At 40.3% G+C, this 20,926-nt stretch overlaps 2 protein-coding genes across 4 annotated transcripts in view; both read right to left on the bottom strand.

Moving 5' to 3' along the window:
• Positions 1-232: 232 nt before the first annotated feature.
• LOC135563735 (B-cell receptor CD22-like) lies at positions 233-8,143 on the bottom strand. 3 transcript variants are annotated; one of them, XM_065006912.1, is made up of 8 exons: positions 8,045-8,143; positions 7,740-7,814; positions 4,066-4,452; positions 3,637-3,942; positions 3,234-3,500; positions 2,911-3,004; positions 2,741-2,798; positions 233-2,396 (listed from the first exon to the last, which is right to left on the bottom strand). In XM_065006912.1, exons 2-8 carry the CDS (start codon positions 7,786-7,788, stop codon positions 2,124-2,126), a joined length of 1,434 nt encoding a protein of 477 aa, XP_064862984.1. In that variant the 5' UTR covers positions 7,789-7,814; positions 8,045-8,143; the 3' UTR covers positions 233-2,123. The 3 variants fall into 3 exon arrangements, with proteins under 3 accessions (XP_064862984.1, XP_064862983.1, XP_064862982.1); XM_065006911.1 differs by lacking the exon at positions 8,045-8,143 and having other exon boundaries at positions 4,066-6,966; positions 7,740-7,816; XM_065006910.1 differs by lacking the exons at positions 7,740-7,814; positions 8,045-8,143 and having other exon boundaries at positions 4,066-7,733.
• Positions 8,144-16,103: 7,960 nt separating this feature from the next.
• The window catches only part of LOC115104854 (phosphoenolpyruvate carboxykinase [GTP], mitochondrial-like), a 13,646-nt gene continuing 8,823 nt past the window's right edge, over positions 16,104-20,926 (bottom strand). The window contains exons 8-11 of the mRNA XM_065007716.1: positions 20,750-20,782; positions 17,906-18,043; positions 17,572-17,667; positions 16,104-17,144 (exon numbers count right to left, since the gene is read on the bottom strand). Coding sequence (XP_064863788.1) covers positions 16,675-17,144; positions 17,572-17,667; positions 17,906-18,043; positions 20,750-20,782 — 737 coding nt within the window. The 3' untranslated portion in view covers positions 16,104-16,674. The remainder of the gene's footprint in view (positions 17,145-17,571; positions 17,668-17,905; positions 18,044-20,749; positions 20,783-20,926) is intronic.

Below are 20,926 nucleotides of genomic sequence, written 5' to 3'. Positions count from 1 at the left end.
CGATGTACAGTTGAAGTGGGAAGTTTACATACACCTTAGCCAAATTATATTAATAGTTCCTCGATGTACAGTTGAAGTGGGAAGTTTACATACACTTTAGCCAAATACATTTAATCTCAGTTTTTCACAATTCCTGACATTTAATCCAAGTAACAATTCCCTGTCTTGGGTTAATTAGCTCACCACTTTATTTTAAGAATGTGAAATGTCAGAATAACAGTAGAGAGAATGATTAATTTCAGCTTTTATTTCTTTCATCACATTCCCAGTGGGTCAGAAGTTTACATACACTCAATTAGTATTTGTTAGCATTGCCTTTAAATTGTTTAACTTGGGTCAAACGTTTCGGGTAGCCTTCCACAAGTTTCCCACGATAAGTAGGGTGAATTTTGGCCCATTCTTCCTAACAGAGCTGGAGTAACTAAGTCAGGTCTGTAGGCCTCCTTGCTCACACACGCTTTTTCAGTTCTGCCCACAAATTTTCTGGGCTTTGTGGTGGCCACTCCAATACCTTTGTTGTCCTTAAGCCACTTTGCCACAACTTTGGAAGTATGCTTGGGGTCATTGTCCATTTGGAAGACCCAAGCTTTACCTTCCTGACTGATGTCTTGAGATGTTGCTTCAATATATCCACATAATTTTCCTCCCTCATGAAGCCATCTATTTTGTGAAGTGCATCAGTCCCTCCTGCAGCAAAGCACCCCCACAACATGATGCTGCCACCCCCTTGCTTCACAGTTGGAATAGAGTTCTTCGGCTTGCAAGCATCCCCCTTTTCCTCCAAACACAACAATTGTCATTATGGCCAAACAGTTCTATTTTTGTTTCATTAGACCAAAGGACATTTCTCCAAAAACTACAATCTTTGTCCCCATGTACAGTTGCAAGCCGTAGTCTATCTTTTTTATGGCGGTTTTGGAGCATTGGCTTCTTCCTTGCTGAGCGACCTTTCAGGTTATGTCGATATAGGAGTCGTTTTTCTGTGGAAATAGATACTTTTGTACCTCTTTCCTCCAGCATCTTCACAAGGTCCTTTGCTGTTGTTCTGGTATTGATTTGCACTTTTCGCACCAAAGTAGGTTCATCTCTAGGATGCACAACGTGTCTCCTTCCTGAGTGGTATGACGGCTGCGTGGTCCCATGGTGCTTATATGTGCGTACTATTGTTTGTACAGATGAACTTGGTACCTTCAAGCAATTGGAAATTGAACCAGACATGTGGAGGTCTACATTTTTTTCTGAGGTCTTGGCTGATTTCTTTGTCAAGCAAAGAGGCACTGAGTTTGAAGGTAGGCTTTGAAATACATCCAGAGGTACACCTGCAATGGACTCAAATGATGTTAATCAGAAGCTTCTAAAGCCATGACATAATTTTCTGGAATTTTCCAAGCTGTTTAAAGGCACAGTCAACATAGTGCATGTAAACTTCTGACCCACTGGAATTGTGATACAGTGAATTATAAGTGAAATAATCTGTCTGTAAACAAATGCTGGAAAAATGACTTGTGTCATGAACAAAGTAGATGTCCTAACCGACTTGCCAAAACTATAGTTTGTTAACAAGAAATTTGTGGAGTGGTTGAAAAATGAATTTTAATGACTCCAATCTATCTGTATGTAAACTTCTGACTCCAACTGTATAAACTGAAAATAGATCATATTGTTATTCTGGGAACTGCACAAAAGATGAAGATAAACAGTAACTAGTAGATGTTAACACCATTCTGCCATCATGTAGACTTACTTCACCAACTTCCTGTCTTGAATCAGACCACTGTCTCTCCAAATAACTGTCTCTTCTCTCCTCAGTCATCATTGACTTTATATGGTCTTAATCTGCCTTCAGTGAGCTAGTTGAACTCAGCAGTTCCTCTATACTGGAACCCATTAAACAGATGCTCTGTGAACTCAACAGTCAAAATAAATGGTCCAAAATAAAGAGTAGCCTGCATCATCATATCAACACTATAGTAACAGTTAAACTCTTTTCAACCCAGCAAATTCTACGACTATGCAGATAATCAAAGAGCACACAATTATAAATGTAACAAAAGTACCAATAGAAACAGATACACAATGACAATACTGTACATAAAAACACTTAATACCCAATTGCAAAATACTTAACATCCACCTGTTTTATTCACTTGTGCATAAAGCTCATCTAGGTTGTTAAGAGGTGGTTCCTGAGCCCCTCTCCCAGTCACATTGACTTCAGCGTACTCACTCTCCTGTCCCTGGACCCTGTCCTGGGCTGCAGCTGGGGTCTCTTTGGTCTGTCGTTTGGAGAAGTCTATTTCACCATAGTGGATCTCTTCAGGCTGGTCTTCTGCAGGTTCCTCAGGTTCCTCTCCGGCTGTGGCCTGGTTAGTACACACTGTTCCAACCGGGGAGTTCTGTGGAGAGAACACAGAGAGAGGAACAGGTGTAAAGCTCTAAGGTCAGTAATGTGTAAAACTCTGAGATCAGCAGGTTACACAACACATACTGAGGGGATGTCAATGAAAATGTCAATTCAACTGACAGGTGTAAAGACCGTAAACACTGTCAAAGTCCAACAGCCATTCTGTTATCATTCCATGTCATTACAGGATGTGGCATTGCTTTCGATGTGGTCATCTCCCCCTAAACTTGCTCTGAAATTATGTTAACCTCATGGCTTTAAATAGTTTCAGCATTAATTCAGTACTTCCTTAGACACACTTTGTAGATGGTTTTGTAAGTTGAGCCTTATTCCCACCTGTCCCTGTGAATTGTCTGTCCTTTCAAGTCCATCGTGGAGCCTCGAGTTTCTCCTCCTGGAAGACATTTAGAAAGGTATTCTGAATGCACTGAGAGGGTTTCCATATGCAAAAGCACAAACACAACATATATTTTTGTTTTTACATTGATGCCAGGAAAGGTTTTTACCATACAAAAAGACTGATCAGGCTGATAAGCAAAAGGGCCCCCAAAGTTCCTGCTGCAATCCCAGAAGCCATTGTGGTAACAGTCACTTCTTGCCCTGAAAATGCAGCACATTTTAGGTCATTTCTCACATAAAGATCTGCAATGTACACTACATGACCAAAAGTATGTGGTCACCTGCTCATCGAACATCTCATTCCAATATCATGGGCATTAATGTCAATGTCATTAAATAGCTGAATCCAAGCATTTGAAGGGGTGTCCACATACTTTTGAATATATATTGTATATCTAACCTACGATTGTGCCCTACGGGCCCATTTTACCTTTTATAGCCAGCTGCACTTCATTCGACTTCCCACAGCCGTGACTATTTCTTGCTTCACAGTAGTACAGTCCTCCATCACCAACAGTCACATTGAGGGTGTAACTCTGTCCAGATGCTACCTGTGTTCGTTTACCCTCACTGATCTGGAACCAGGTGAAGTTTGTCACAGGAGGGTTGGCTGTACTGCTGCAGGTCAGATTAACACAGCTGCCCACTGATACCGAATCAGCTGGACTGATGGAGGCCGAGGTGTCCTTAGGAGAGACTGGGGGAGAGGGGTTCATTTAGAATGTATCTGGATATGGTATATTGAATAGTCTCATCAAAACCACTCTATTACAATCATCAGTGAAAACATGATAGAATTATCTATTCTACAGGAACCGGTGACTAAATCTTACATGAAACGTTAAGCATCATGTTATGTTCAGCTCTCTTGTTGCTTGTCCCTACTGGGTAGACTGCAGTACAAGTGATGTTCATCTCATGATGAAGGTATGACGGAGTGAAGTTCACCGTGGAGAGAACTGATATGGTTTGGTCTGGATTCTCCTGCAGTTGGTTCTCAGGTGTGAACTGTGTTGGGAGAGTCCATGTCAGCTCAGGGGGGTGTTCAGGACAGGGAGCGAAAGCTGAGCAGTTCAAACTGACAGGGGTCCCTTCCTTCACTTCACCTGAGACAGTAATGATGGGACTGGAAGGCAAATCTGTAAAAAATTGTAGATAAATATATTTTACACTAATTGTTAAATTATCCACTTGTTCTTATCTTTGATGCAAGGAATCTAAACTGGGAAAAATAGTTGGTAAACAGTTCAATTGTCTCTTACCCCTGACAACTATTTCAACATACTTTCCAGTGTCTGTTGCACGGAATGGTTGACTCTCAATCCTGAAGTAGTATCTATTAGTGTAATTGGTGGTTACATTGAAGAAGACTGTGGTGCAGTTCTTCTGGGACATGTTTCCAGTTATCTTCCCTTGATATCTGTTGACCATCTCAGTACTGTTAAATATCACATTGTCCGGATGCCCACCAAAGTATGGGTTTTCTTTAATCCACACTCCAGAGGTTAGTATTGTGCTGTTAAATGTATACTTATTTTGGTCAGGAATATCAAATGAACATGGGATTTGCACACAGGAGCCAGTCAGTACATCCAGTCTATCTGGCATAGTGGTGATCAAATCTCGTTGACCAAAACAGGCCAAAACACCTGCAACATAAAAGACAACATCAGGGAGGTTCTGATATATTATCAGTTCAGTCCAATGATATGTATTAACCCTAGATGACTGACAGGAGCCTCTGTTTGGAGGCCACTGCACAGCCATCTTGTTACTCCTCCTCCAGTGTAAAACAGATGTTGGAAGCTATAGAAATGCATTCATTAATGTCTACATTTGTTTTTGACAAGTATATTCTATTACAGACACCTTAATGCAGACTTTTAAATTATATTTTGTGACCTGCAACACTTCCTTCAGCAGAGAGACACTGCCCTTGTTCCATACAATGAGTGCATCTTGTATCTCACTGAACTGGTATTATCCAATAACTAATTCATCTTTGAGTCAGACTTTTTCCTTTCATTTCAGGATGTAGCCATGGCCTCCCCCTTTGCCCATAACTATGTGAAATTGTATGTGGAACAATTTGAGGAAGCACTCATCTACAAAACAAAGGCACACTCCCTACTTTCTATATTTGTCCTATGGAAGAGATACATAGATGATGTCTTTGTGCTCTGGGAAGGAAGTCAGCAGGAACTAAATTAATTCCAAACTCTGCTAAACGAGAGCTCTGAATATCTCAGATTCACCATGCAGACTGTTAAGAGAAAAATAAACTACCTGGACTTATGGATCATCAACGAGAATGATGCATTACATACAGACTTGTACACACAGCCAACAGACCTCAATACCCTGCTACGTGGGGATAGTATGCATCCCCTTCCCCTCAGGAATGGTCTACCATATAGCCAGTTATGCAGGGTTAAACTAATCTGTGGCCAACAGTCAGATTTTGAGAGCCATGCTAAGAAAATGAAAAATAATTTCAAAAGGCTACAAGGAAAAAAGTATTGATGCTGCAGTGATGAAAATATCTCAAAAACCAAGAGAGGATTTGCTAAAAACTAAACCAAAGAAGAAAAACAATACAACAGTCTTTTGCACTAAGGACACCAAATGTTCAGAGAAAATTAAAGCGAACCTGAAAAAGCACTGAGATGTTCTACAATCAGACAAAAAAATGGTGTACATCTTCAAGGAACCCCACTGGTGATCTCGCAATATTGGAGATATCATCTCTTGCAAGACAAATTTGGGAAAGCCAACGCATTACAAACAAAAAAACATTTAAAACAATGCATAGCTGTAATAACACTGAGTATCTAGTAGCAGCTCACTTTGTTGAAGCTAACCATCCCATCTCCTCCCTCAAATACACAGGTATTGAGCATGTTGCTCTACCAAGGAGAGGAGGTAACATGGAGATCCTACTACTGCAGAGGGAGGCCTACTGGAGTTCCTATTTAAAAACATTGACCCCTAGTGGTCTGAATACTGACTTTGATCTCAGGCCCTTTTTATGAACAATTATTTTTATGAAGACGTCGTTTAAATGAATAAATTCTTTCTACATCTTATCAGCGTAGAACCAATATGTTCCCCCCATTGATGATGCTTATTATGCATTATTGATGAACCAAAAGATTACAATTTTATAACGTTTAATGAAATTGGAAACAATTAAATATATGTGAAATTAAATTAAACAATAATGTATGTGGATGCTAACCTTATACTAATTTTAATGATAACAATAGCCTAATATATTCAATATGCTGTAAACTATCATTTTAACAGTTTTATTCAATTCATTCTAATTAACCTCATAATTATGACACACCCCTCACTATTGTCATTGTTGCACTAATTGCACTGTTTGTCTACATAACCTGGTTCAATCATTCATGACTTTACCCTGAAGAAGGAACAGTGATTCCGAAACGTTGGTGTTTTACCCAATAAATGACTGGGAGTTTATATATATATATAGATTGTGCAACTCTCTTTGTTTTTATAGCTTACAGTGTATTCACCGTTAGTCAGCACCTCTACACTAAGTCATTTTCTCTGGGTGTGCTCCACATAATGCTTTTTATATCACCTGAACATAACAAATAAATAAATAAACATGTGAAGATATTAAAGTATTTTATTTATAGAGTACTAACTTTACTGTCCCTTCTACAACAAAATACTTAAATACATGTAATATAGTCCTTGAAACATTTGATTTAAATACTGTAGAATTCCATTAATTCTTATGGAGGACTGCTTCTTCTGGGGAGTACCATATATAGAGACCGGTGGATTTAAAGTCTCTCATTGGCCGTTACATAGCATTAGAGATCCAGGGTTTATACACATCATTGGTACAGTCTCTCCCAATAACATTATTATGAATTTATTTCAATGTACAGGTGATTTTTCAATTGGTTGGTGTGTTGTCAAGGAGTGAGGTGACGTGTGTTTGTGAGCAGATGACCACTAGTTTGAGCCCGGTATGGGGACAGGGACAGTGGTGGAAGATATACTGTTAACCGCATACTGACGTCGGTTTCACATGAACATACAATGACATGAAAAGGTTTTCCCCTTTCTGGTTCTCTATTTTGCTTCTTTTTTTTACTGAATGTTATCAGATCTTCATCCAACACCTAATATTAGATAAAGGGAACTTGAGTTACCAAAAAACACTTTTCTTATAGTTCTTCATTTATTTCATTAACAAAATGATGCATCACCCAATTCCTCTGTGTGACCAAGTAATTTGTCCCTTACTCTCAATGACTGGTTGTGCCACCATTTCAAAACACACAATCAAGTCTACATGAGAGTTGTTAAAAAGCAACAAATTTAAAGTTTTGGAATGTTCTACTAAAAGTCCAGACCTAATTCCAATTGAGATATTGTGGCAGGACTTGAAACGAGCTTGAAAACCCACAAATGTCACTGAGTTAAAGCAGTTCTGCACAGGAGAGTGGGACAAAATCCCTTCACAGCAACGTGAGACACTGATCAACAACTACAGGAAGCATTTGGTTGGAGTCATTTCAGCTGAAGGATAAACAACCAGTTATTGAGTATAAGGGGGCAATTACTTTTTCGCACAGGGGCATTGGGTGTTGCATAACGTTGTTTAAGAAATGAATGTAATAAGTACGTCATTATTGTGTTAGTTCACTCAGTTTCCATTCATCTAATATCAGCTTTTGATTGAATATCTGATAACATTCAGTATCAAAAATATGCAAAAACTTTTTCACAGCAGTTTAAATCCAGACTATTAAATACACTAATCAGGAATGAACTGTACACTTTTCTACACAATTAAAAAGCTGGAATATAGTACATCCCATAAAATATAATGACTTGTGGTTATTCCTTTATCTCTGATTCATAACTAGTTGTTGTTGTGTGGAATACTCACCTGATATAAAGAGGCCAATGAGAAAAAACATGTTCTCATGACAAGCCATGTGAGAACTCACACACTACTGATCACCTGAAACAGTACAAACATACACTTACTGGTGGAGTAACTTAACTCACACAACACAACACATTAAACCATCCCCATATCAAATACACTATGTCCTTCAGTTGTGAAGCTAATACATGAACAAACAGCAGTACATTAGAACATATTGAATCTCATTACTCATAATTAATCTCCTTTAATTTATTTTGAACATTCAAATTAACAGAAAATATAGTGAAGAAGTCGATACTTGCCTTAGACGGTAACGTAAACTGTCTACAGCAGAAACTGTTACACATAGTGAGGTCTGACAAACTAAAGTGCTGAAATTCATGTGGCATATCTCACATCTCAACAGTGACGTACTTCCTAATAACTGTAATGAGATTTTTTTTTAAAAGAATACTACGGTATTTAATGTCCCTTTCTCGGGGTAGGACAGGTCAGCAGCATTTAGAAACGGGCCCCCAAATCACTAAGTCTGCCCCTAATAAATTGTTATAATACAACAAAGGAAACGTCATTATAACCATCTCCCTCTCCTCTATCTCACAGGCTTGAATGGGAATGTGTGTTTGATTTAAACATATAGTTAAATCATGAACAAAAATCCACTATTCATTTATTCAAGACAAAACAGGAAAAAGTTCAATTTTAGTTTGATACAAAACATACGGTTGTCACATTATGTTTCAACATGAAAAACAGACTTGGTATGAAACAGAGTAACTGTAATTGTATCTGAGTGATTCTTACACACCACTCAACTTCTCCTATACCAACTTCCTCTTTGAAGTCTATTTGCCAAGAAGAGCCTTTTGGGCTGAATGCCACAGATACAAACTTTTCACGTCACTTCGATATGGAATTTACTTTTTCATAGGAGTTTACGAGAACTTATGCAGTAGGTTAGGAGAATTAATTCTGCATGTTAGGAGACTGAGGTTAAGGTTAGGTAAAAGTGTTAGGGTTAGGGAAATGCTCTCCTATCCAGTGTTGGACGACCGCATTTGGGATCCTGAGCTTACTTTCCTGCTACTAAACACATTTTGCCATGAGGCTGATAGAAAAGGTTTCTGTTTTAAAGCTAATTTCCTGCAATTCTATACATTTTGCTATCATATGCTATCAGGTGCCGTTCTGTAATCCTAACCTACTTCCAAAATAATTTCTTATCCTCTATGTGATCGGTCCCCCCCACAGGAAGGCTGTTGACTCCTTGCTGTCCCCAGTCCACCTGGCCATGCTGCTACTCCAGTTTCAACTGTTCTGCCTGTGGTTATTATTATTTGACCATGCTGGTCATTTATGAACATTTGAACATCTTGGCCATGTTCTGTTATAATCTCCACCCGGCACAGCCAGAAGAGGACTGGCCACCCCACATAGCCTGGTTCCTCTCTAGGTGTCTTCCTAGGTTTTGGCCTTTCTAGGGAGTTCTTCCTAGCCACCGTGCTTCTACACCTGCATTGCTTGCTGTTTGGGGTTTTAGGCTGGGTTTCTGTACAGCACTTTGAGATATCAGCTGATGTACAAAGGACTATATAAATACATTTGATTTGATTTGATCTAACGTGCGCTGATGTGATTAGCATGAGGTTGTAAGTAACGGTCTTCTTGTGGTGAAGGAGAGGCGGACCAAAACGCAGCGTGGTTTCTATTCATGGTACTTTAATAAAGCAACTACACATGAACAATCTACAAAACAAGAAATGCGAAAACCTAAACAGCCCTATCTGGTGCAAACACAGAGACAGGAACAATCACCCACAAAACCCAACAGCAAACAGGCTAACTAAATATGGTTCCCAATCAGAGACAATGACTAACACCTGCCTCTGATTGAGAACCATATCAGGCCAAACACAGAAACAGACAAACTAGACACACAACATAGAATGTCCACTCAGATCACACCCTGACCAAACATAACATAGAAACATACAAAGCAAACTATGGTCAGGGTGTGACAGTAACAAGAACATTTCCTAGGACGTAGACATAGACATGTCTTATATGGGCAGAAAGCTTAAATTCTTGTTAATCTACAGTAGTTCCTCCTTTAAAAGTTGCGTCATACTGAGGCACACCTTGCTGCCTGCTGCAGCATTCTGTGGTACGTTATCTATTTGTCAGCCATTTTTTTCTGTTAATGCAAGTTATTGCTAGTTTGACCACCAGAGGGCATCTTTGAGGGCATCTTTGAGAAACATTTGATTGTCTTCCGTTACCAGAGAATTTAAAACCTTTTTTGTAAAAACATTGTAAATTGGATTGATTTTAAGAAATTTGGCTTAATTAATTTGATTATTATTTTGGTGTTCTATTCCGAGAAAAATGAAAAAAACGAAACCCTCAGGGTTTCCGTTAGGATGGAATGTAATGCTGTACAACATGACGGTCAGATGTAGGCTACAGCATGAGGATTGGAGGATTCTAAATAGTAGTTTGCTTTCATTAGACAACTTTGTTCCAATATTTCTGTAAATCAGTGATATTTATTCCCACAGTAATTCATTATGGATCCATAACTAAATCAACATCTGCATTTTGAAAGAGTATTTTTATCATTATTTTATTAACGAAAGCATAAAGATCCTGATGAAGAAATACAGTACCGTACAGTATATGCTTTTACATTTGGATAATAAAACACTTAAAGCATTTTGAAGATATGAGCCAGCTGCATTTGTTTATTAGGCTACTGTGCAGTCTACAATACATACTGTAGTAAACATGGGAAAGTGCCTAATTCCTTACATAAGGGAGAGCAGGCCATGTCTGTACTACAGAATGCGGAGCATACAGGAGTCGGGGGTTCAAATCCCTGACAGGGAGGAAGGAGTAGACTGTCTTGTAAATAAGAATTTGTTCTTAACTTCACTGGTTCCATATGTGTTATTTCATAGTTGTGATGTCTTCACTATTATTCTACAATGTAGAAAATAGTTTTGTTTTTATTTAGTAAAGGTTGAATAGTCTATTGTTCGGCTAATAGCCCATCCTGCTATGCTTGTGAAAATCTAATAATAATAATACTTTTCCCCCTTTCCACATGTTAAAGATTCCAATTGATGGAAGTGTTTTTAGCCACAATCGACCCCAACCCCAATTAATATATTTGGGCACAGTCGATAGCGTGCTGGACTTCAGGCTAGAATGTTGAAGGTTCAAAACCTGCTCCCTGCTTGTTTCATTACATTATTATGCCGGTCTCAGAGCAAATAGCCTGGATTGTTACTTCAATCTCGTTCCACGCTCTCTTCCACGCCTCATTCTCCACCTGAGTGGCTCGCTTGTGGGCGTGCTGGCAGGATGTTTTTTATTCTGTATATATGAATTAGAAATCAGCCTTTACTTAAATCATGTTTCTAGTCTATTGCATAGTTACAATGTGTAATCATTGATGTCCCAGGAGCAGGAGTGGTAAACACTGTTGAAGTGTATATCTGTAATACATACCTGCAGACACAGCATCATTCAAAGAAGGGAGTTTGATACACCTGGTATTGGATATGACTGGAAAAAAACTTGCTAAATAGCTATTTTCGAAAGTTAAAATTTTTGACAAAAAAATATGCACAATCTACATTAACTAACACATTCCTCTCAATTGTACATTTTTTGCTTGACTCATTATGACGTTATAATTACTTAAATTTGCCTTTTTTTTGTCAGCTATCTTTGCTGAAGAAAGTCACCAGGGACGGGTGGCTCACATCAAATTCGTCATTGGAACCACTTGATATGATTGGTCATATAAAAACCTTGGGACCCAAATGCATAATGAGTGCTCTAACTCCCCCTTGCGGTGGTCTGGAGCAATGAAGCTGTGATGCTGGGTACCTCTAAGTCTCACAACTTTTAAAGGAGGAACCACTGTAACTGCACTGTCTAATTTACAGTAGCTGTTAGAGTGAAAACGTATCATGTTATTGTTTGAGGAGAGTGCACAGTTATGTACTTGAACATGTATATATTGACCAATTAGGCATAGTTGGGCAGACTTGATACAACATTTTGAACAGAAATGCAATGGTTCATAGGATCAGTCTAAAACTCTGCCATCTAGTGGCCAAAATCTAAATTGCGACTAAACTGGAATAATACATTGTGGCCTTTCTCTTACATTTCAAAGATAATGAAAAAGAAAAAAAACGCATCTTTTACTAGCTTAGTGGTTAGAGCGTTAGGGCCAGTAACCGGAAGGTTGCTGGATCGAATCCCTGAGCTGACAAAGTAAAAATCAGTGGCCCTGAGCAAGGCAGTTAACTCACTGTTCCCTGGGCGCCGAAGACGTGGATGTCGATTATGGCATCCCCCCTCACCTCTCTGATTCAGAGGGGTTGGGTTAAATGCGGAAGAGAGGTTACTGTTGAATACATTCAGTAGGACAACTGGCTACTTATCCCCCTCTCCCTTTCCCTTTCCCTCATATTTCCACCAACTTCAAAGTGGTTCCTTTCAAGTAGTATCAAGAATATACATATCCTTGCATCAGATCCTGAGCTACAGGCAGTTAGATTTGGGTATGTCATTTTAGGTCCGATCATTAAGATGTTAATTAAAGGTAAAACGGGCACGTAGGGCACAATCGTAGGTTACATATACTCTATATATTCAAAAGTATGTGGACACCCCTTCAAATGCGTGGATTCAGCTATTTCATGACTTTGACATTAATGCCCATGATTTTGGAATGAGATGTTTTGCTTGACATTATGGGAAAATCAAAAGAAGTCAGCCAAGATTTCAGAAAAAAATGTGGACATCCACCAGTCTGGTTCAATTTCCAAACGCCTGAAGGTACCACGTTCATCTGAACAAACAATTGTACGCACGTATAAACACCATGGAACCACGCAGCCGTCATACCGCTCAGGAAGGGGACGCGTTCTGTCTCTTAGAGATTAACGTACTTTGGTGCGAAAAGTGCAAATCAATACCAGAACAACAGCAAAGGACCTTGTGAAGATGCTGGAGGAAACAGGTACAAAAGTGTCTATATCCACAGGTATTGGAGTGGCTATCACAAAGCCCTGACCTCAATCCTGTAGAAAATGTGTTGGCAGAACTGAAAAAGTGTGTGCGAGCATGGAGGCCTACAGACCTGACTCAGTTACACCAGCTCTGTCAGGAGGAATGAGCCAAAATTCACCCTACTTATTGTGGGAAGCTTGTGGAAGGCTAACTGAAATGTTTGTCCCAAGTTAAGCAATTGAAAGGCAATGCTAACAAATCCTAATTGAGTGTATGTAAACTTCTGACCCACTTTGAATGTGAAGAAAGAAATTAAAGCTGAAATAAATCACTCTCTGCTATTATTCTGACATTTCACATTCTTAAAATAAAGTGGTGAGCCTAACTAACCCAAGACAGGGAATTTTTACTTGGATTAAATGTCAGTAATTGTGAAAAACTGAGTTTAAATGTATTTGGCTGAAGTGTATGTAGACTTCAGACTTCAACTGTATCTATTTATAATTTATCTTGTCAGTTTTTATATTTAGTGTTAAATTAACAAAACAATTGAGGTTGAATTTAAGGTTGTTAATTAATTGCACTGTAATAAAAACCTTTAAATTCAATTTCCATGGAATCTTTTGGTCTTATTGGTCCAACATTTAACATCTCATTAACTTGTTTAAATTGAGATTTTGTGTCACTGTTCTACACACAATGTGGAATTCTGTTTTTAGACATAAAAATGAAAAGCTGAAAGTCAATATGTATTCAACACCCTTTCTATGACAAGCCTAAATAAGTTCAGGAGTAAAGATTTCCTTAACTTGTCACATGAGTTGCATGGATTCACTCTGTGTGCAATACTAGTGTTTAACATGATTTTTGAATGACTACCTCGTCTCTGTACCCCACACATACAATTATCTGTAAGGTCCCTCAGTCAAGCAGTGAATTTCAAACAGATATACAACCACAAAGACAGGGAGCTTTTCCAATGTATCACAAAGAAGAGCACCTGTTGGTAGATGGGTTAAAATAAAATACATCTGACATTGAATATCCCTTTGAGCATAGTGAATTTATTAATTACACTTTGGATGGTTTATCAATACACCCAATCACTACAAAGATACAGGCGTCCTTCCTAACTCAGTCGCCGGAGAGGAAAAAACACTGCACAGGGATTTCACCCACAGGAGGCTGGTGGCACCTTAATTGGGGAGAACGTACTCGTGGTAATGGCTGGAGCAGAGCAGGTGGAATGGTACCAAATACATCCAACATGTTTTCCATGTGTTTGATTCCATTCCATTTGCTCCGTTCCAGACATTATTATGAGTTGTCTTCCCCTCAGCAGCCTCCACTGATTTCACCATAAGGCCAATGGTGACTTTAAAACAGTTACATAGTTGAATAGCTGTGATTGGAGAAAACTGGATGGGGATGGATCAACAACATTTTACTTACCCCACAATACTAACCTAAATGACAGAGTGAAAAGAAGGAAACATGTACAGAATAACAATTTTTACAAAACATGCATTATGTTTGCAATAAGGCACTAAAGTAAATCTGCAAAAAATTTGGCAAAGAAATTAATTCTATGTCCAACACAACATATCACTGAGTACACTCTTCATATTTTCAAGCATGGTGATGGCTGCAATATGTTATGGGTATGCTTGTCATCAAGTGTTTTAGGATAAAAATAAATGGAATAGGCAAAACTAGAGAAAAACCTGGTTCAGTCTAGGGAGGAGGTCAGAAACCTGGCAGTGTGGTGCCAGTACAACAACCTCCCCCTCCACGTGCTCAAGACAACAATGTGTCGGAGGAAACACTGTACACCTGGCGACCGTGTCAGCGTGCACCTGGCCCACCCACTTGAGTCGTTAGAGCGCGATGGGACAAGGACATCCCTGTGGGCCAAACCCTCCCTAACCCGGACGACGCTGGGCTAATTGTGCGCCACCCCATGGGTCTCCCGGTTGCGGCCGGATGCTACAGAGCCTGGACTCAAACCAGGATCTCTAGCAGCACAGCCAGCAACTGCAGCGCAGTGCCTTAGACCACTGTGCCACTCGGAAGGCCCCCAAAAGGCTTCTTAACAGCTTCTACCCCCAAGCCATAAGACTGCTGAACAGCTAATCAAATGGCTACCCAGACTATTTGCATTGACCCTCCCCCCCCCTTTTTATGCTGTTGTTTATTATCTATGTATAGTCACTATACCCCTGCCTACATGTACATGTTACCTCAATTACCTCGACTAAACTGTACCCTGTCATTGCAGAGAGAGGTTAGCATGTCTTGGGGGTATGATATTTGCGCGTCTATGAACAAAAGAAAAGTCGTTGATAAAGTTCATCATAAATCAATCAGGTTTAATACAAGTTGCATCAGGGAGACAGCATCTAGTTTAGAAGCAGAGAAAACGTCTAACTGTTCTCTTGAAGACAGACCCTTTACATCCTAACCAGATCAACAAATGTTCTGTAAACACCATCCTCTTGGAGACAGTCCCTTTATTTCCTAATCACACCAACAAATGTTCTGTAAACACCAGCCTCTTGGAGACAGTCCCTTTATTTCCCAATCAGACCAACACATGTTCTGTAAACGCCTGAGATGCTTGTAGGAAGTCAAAACAAAAGGCAGTGGCTTTGTTAACTACTACAGAATCAGTGTTCCACAGGCTGGTGTTTGTTCCTCCAGTCTGGCATCAATCCCTCTCAACAGGAGTTTAGAGTTACTCTGAATGATCAGCTATGAAAAGCCAACAGACATTTACTCCTGAAGTGCTGACCTGTTGCACCCTCGTCAAACACTATGATTATTATTATTTGACCATGCTGGTCATCTATGAACATTTGAACATCTTGGCCATGTTCTGTTATAATCTCCACCCGGCAAAGCCAGAAGAGGACTGGTTCTCAGAGCCTGGTTCCTCTCTAGGTTTCTTCCTAGGTTCTGGCCTTTCTAGGGAGTTTTTCCTAGCCACCGTGCTTCTACACCTGCATTGCTTGCTGTTTGGGGTTTTAGGCTGGGTTTCTGTACAGCACTTTGTGACATCAGCTGATGTAAGAAGGGAATTATAAATACATTTGATTGATAATCCACAACATACAGCTTTGAGTCTAGTGACCATCAACCCAAGTGTTACAAACTGGAAATGATGTAACAGAAAGGTCAAATATATGAATATGCTGAACATTATAGGAATCACTCTAAACTGAATCTGAACTTTATTCATCTTAAATATTACCATTACTTACAAATTTTTAATTTATATATTTTGGGGAGTTATGTCAGTTATGTTTGGTGTTGATCAACAGACACAATTGAGGCTGAATTTGAGGTTGTTTATTAATTGCACTGTAATAAAAACCTTCACATTAAATCATTTTTATTGGTCCAACATGTTACATATCTCATGTGTAAACATTAGCTCATAATCATTTTTATTGGAAACAATACAAAAGTGACAAAAAATGCTGTTTAAAAATGTTTAAATGAATATGGATATTTAAGCTTGTCCTGATTAGATTAGATTATTTGGGCTAAAGCTTGTAAACATCCAATACCTTTATACTTCTTTGCAAGATGTCAGTAAGGTACTGCTAAACACCGATTCTGCTCCATCACCTAAAACCTACTGATATAGCCACTGACAGTGTGTGGTAGCATGAACTGCATTCTTCAGTGATGCAGTCACATCATCTCATTGTATTTTCTTACAATTTAGAAACTTTGGTTTACATCTACCCACATATAGGCAAAGCAGTTTCCACAAAATTGAAATTAGCTTGTTAGTAATTTTTTTTGTCAGTACTACCATATAGCAGCATCAGCGTAGTATAATGTCCAATAGTCAATACTTTCTCTCTTCTCTCTCTGAATCATCTGGTCCCTCCACCTCTCAATCCCTGATCCTGTCCTCCAGAGCCTTCAGCTCTCCCTCCACCTGTTGGGGGAGGTCGGCTCCCACCTGCTGGGTAAAGTACGCCCTCAGCTCCTGGGTCTCCTTCTCCCAGAAGGCCTTGGGCAGGTCGAAGAGGGCACCCATGTCCACCTTGCTGCCCAGTCCCTGCAGGTTGATGGCTCCCTCCAGTGGCACCCAGCCCACCATGCTCTTCTTGGCCGCCTCGTCCTCCCTCTCACGGCTGCAGCGCTTGAAGATCCACTCCAGAACGCGGGCGTTGTCACCGAAACCCGGCCAGAGGAAAGAGCCCGACGTGGGGTCCTTCCGGAACCAGTTGACATGGAAGATCTTGGGCAGGTGGGTGGCGCCCTTGCGGGTCTCCATGCTCAGCCAGTGGGCTAGGTAGTCACCGAAATTGTAGCCGAAGAAGGGGCGCATGGCGAAGGGGTCGTGCATGATAACCTTGCCTGGAGAAAAAAAAAAGTATTTTATTCAAAAGGTCATGGTTTTCTACATTATCACAGAGGAATCAGGGACAACAGTAAACCATCATATCAGGTGATATTAACCTTAGAGAGGTTTTTACTGTCTACTCTATAGACAGCTCCTATCCACTTAAATGTTAGAACTGTTCTGTATTTAACCAGGCAAGTCAGTTTAGAACAAATTCTTATTTACAATGACGGCCTACACCGGCCAAAGCAGGATGCCGCTGGGCCAACTGTGCACCGCCCTATGGGACTCCCAATCATGGCCCGTTATGATACGGCCTGGATTCGAACCACCAGTGAGATGCAGTGTCATTGACCGCTGCCACTCGGGAGCCAGAAACATGAATTAAATGATTGAATTAACTTTGACAAGCTCTTTAATGTGGTTAATGAGGTACTGTACCTTTGTACTCAGCAGCTGCTGTGGCCTCAGACCTCATAGAGGCTCCTACAAACACACCGTGGCGCCAGTTAAACGACTCGTACACCAGAGGGACTCCTGGGAAACAGAGGTCAGAGCAACAGTGGAACAGTGTCCCAAAGTGACACATTGGATAAGAATGTCAATTCAGTCATCATAGGGAATCATTTGTATTTGTTCTCGTTACATTAACCAAAACTGTATCATTTACAACACTAGCTACAACACTAGATGCTAGTATGAAAATATATAGTGGCAATCTTAGATGACCTACTAAACCAATGTTTTAGTCATTGGATCAGTAGAGGCCACTCACCCTCTGGCCTCCTGCCCCCGAAGATGATGGCATCGATGGGCACACCCTCGTCACTCTCCCACTGGGGGTCGATGATGGGGCACTGGGCCGCCGGGGTACAGAACCTGGAGTTGGGATGAGCACACGGGCCAGAGTCTCCTGTGAGGAAGAGAAAAAGGGTGAATATGATTGGAACACATTATTACTGTTAGAAATTAAATTAAATGAATAGTATTAGGACATTAACATTTATATTACATTTTGATTTGATTGTATGTAAATAAATCACTTAGAAACATGATTACATTATAATTAACACTAATAGAGATTCATGGATAAATGCTTTGTGGTGATTTAGAAAGAGAGCAGTAGAAAAGTGATGCAGTACTTTCTCAAACCAATGACAACAAAAGGATAGTATCATGCCGTGTCACCAGGTGTCACTATTAAGACTTACAGCAGAGGTTCCCAACCTTTCTGGTTCAGGGGACCACCAAATCACAGCCAAAAGCTCAAGGACCGCTTTTGGCTGTGATTTGGTGGTCCTTGAGCTTTTGGCTGTGATTTGGTGGTCCTTGAGCTTTTGGCTGTGATTTGGTGGTCCTTGAGCTTTTGACTGTGATTTGGTGGTCCTTGAGCTTTTGGCTGTGATTTGGTGGTCCTTGAGCTTTTGGCTGTGATTTGGTGGTCCTTGAGCTTTTGGCTGTGATTTGGTGGTCCTTGAGCTTTTGGCTGTGATTTGGTGGTCCTTGAGCTTTTGGCTGTGATAGTAGCCAAAAGCTCAAGGACCACCAAATCACAGCCAAAAGCTCAAGGACCACCATTTGCTGAGTCGCAGATATATTTCTTTTACATCAAATTTCTCAGTAGTCCATTTTAGCAGTGAATGTACATCTATTTTGGGACTTATAAATGAATGATATATACCCAGTAATTCTTGAAGAATATAATCCTCATGAGCTTCGTTCAACTGTCATACCCCATACTCCAAGTCGATATTCCCGGCATAAGATGTAATTCTCCCTCGACTAAACCCACAAACTGGGGAAAACAAACATGATTTCCCATTGAACCCCATTGTAAAAGAGACAACTTCACTGTTCAATGTACATGTAAGCAGGTCAAAGATCCTGACCTACGGTTGGCAATGCTCCCACATAGGGAAATGAAGCCTGCGACAAGAGTCCTGTGGCTACAGGTTATTCGGCGTGGGAAATGTGGGGACCCGATGTCCCAGTAGGCTACATGTATCTATGTGTGTGGGGAACATTACATCACAGGTAAGACATTTCACTTGTTTTAGTCGATTTGTAACTCCACTCACTAGTTCACTAGTCTGTTTGTTTGTGTTGTCGGTCTTGTTTAGCTTAATGTTCCAGTCACGTGGCTGCTAGCACCTTCGTGAAAAGGGGCATGAAGGAATCCCTACAGTCAATATTACATTAATCTAAGTAGTGAGAATGCTCGGGAGCAAGCAATGTTGAAAAAGTCATCTTGTACTTCTCTTAAATGTAGTTTTGTAATTGACTAAAAAAAAGCAGATAACAAAAAAACTGCATTTAAAAAAGGTCCAAGTATTTGCTGTGAGCCAACCTAGGTAACCACAGGTTGTTTTCCCCACAGCCGGTCAGGGCCGTGACATTCAACTTTTTATTTAACCTTTATTTAACTAGGCAAGTCAGTTAAGAACAAATTGTTATTTTCAATGACGGCCTAGGAACAGTGGGTTAACTGCCTGTTCAGGGGCAGAACGACAGATTTGTACCTTGTCAGCTCAGGGATTTGAACTTGCAACATTCCGGTTACTAGTCCAACACTCTAACCACTAGGCTACGCTGCTGCACTGTGAGTATCAAAACCCAAAATACAGTAGAAGCTTGTCCAATGTTTGTAAACAAAGTAAATGTAAACACTATATAGCCTCAACACAAGGTTAAAAGGTTATTTTCATATATTTGATGGGCAGTCCTTGCATACATAGCTCTTGCTTTGAATTTGAGAGTGGTTACATTTCTCCAGGTCCATCACTCAGCTTTTTACCAAAACATTGTTTCAATTAAAGATTCCAGCTTAAAGGGCTTATTATTATTACTACTATGATAATAAACTATTTGCATTGTGAAAAGTCATGTAAAATAGCTTATAATACCATTAATACTCCCAAGATATATTTAATTTGTATTAAAACTCAAATAAATAATAATTGAAAACGACCACAGGACCAACCCAGGTTGGTTCCCACTGCACTACAGTGAGTCAACTCTACCTGCTTTCAGATTGGTTCCCACTGCACTACAGTGAGTCAACTCTACCTGCTTTCAGATTGGTTCCCACTGCACTACAGTGAGTCAACTCTACCTGCTTTCAGATTGGTTCCCACTGCACTACAGTGAGTCAACTCTACCTGCTTTCAGGTTGGTTCCCACTGCACTACAGTGAGTCAACTCTACCTGCTTTCAGATTGGTTCCCACTGCACTACAGTGAGTCAACTCTACCTGCTTTCAGGTTGGTTCCCACTGCACTACAGTGAGTCAACTCTACCTGCTTTCAGGTTGGTTCCCACTGCACTACAGTGAGTCAACTCTACCTGCTTTCAGATTGGTTCCCACTGCACTACAGTGAGTCAACTCTACCTGCTTTCAGGTTGGTTCCCACTGCACTACAGTGAGTCAACTCTACCTGCTTTCAGGTTGGTTCCCACTGCACTACAGTGAGTCAACTCTACCTGCTTTCAGATTGGTTCCCACTGCACTACAGTGAGTCAACTCTACCTGCTTTCAGGTTGGTTCCCACTGCACTACAGTGAGTCAACTCTACCTGCTTTCAGATTGGTTCCCACTGCACTCCAAGTGAGTCAACTCTACCTGCTTTCCAGGATTTGCCGTGCCAGTCAGTGAGTCAACTCTACCTGGTTACTGGGAGACTCCCCTCAGATTGGCACTGGGGGTCCAGTCCCTCCCACCACACCCTTTCTCCGCACTACTGGTCTCACCCTTTCATTGGTTCCCACTGAACACAGTGTCAACTTTTTTCAGATTGGT

The sequence above is a fragment of the Oncorhynchus nerka genome, linkage group LG22, assembly GCF_034236695.1.
Source record: "Oncorhynchus nerka isolate Pitt River linkage group LG22, Oner_Uvic_2.0, whole genome shotgun sequence".
Taxonomy (NCBI): Eukaryota; Metazoa; Chordata; class Actinopteri; order Salmoniformes; family Salmonidae; genus Oncorhynchus; species Oncorhynchus nerka.
The sequence above is the reverse complement of the archived record's forward strand: the minus strand, read 5'-3'. Positions and strand labels throughout refer to the sequence as shown.

Bases quoted from the DNA above. Each gene is read 5' to 3' on its own strand.
- LOC135563735 (XM_065006911.1), bottom strand. From the start codon at position 4,570: ATGGCTGTGCAGTGGCCTCCAAACAGAGGCTCCTGTCAGTCATCTAGG. The intron at 3,943-4,065 runs GTAAGAGACAAT...AATTTTTTACAG, and splicing joins TGTTGAAATAGTTGTCAGGG to ATTTGCCTTCCAGTCCCATC. The intron at 3,005-3,233 runs GTAAAATGGGCC...CTGCATTTTCAG, and splicing joins AGTGCAGCTGGCTATAAAAG to GGCAAGAAGTGACTGTTACC.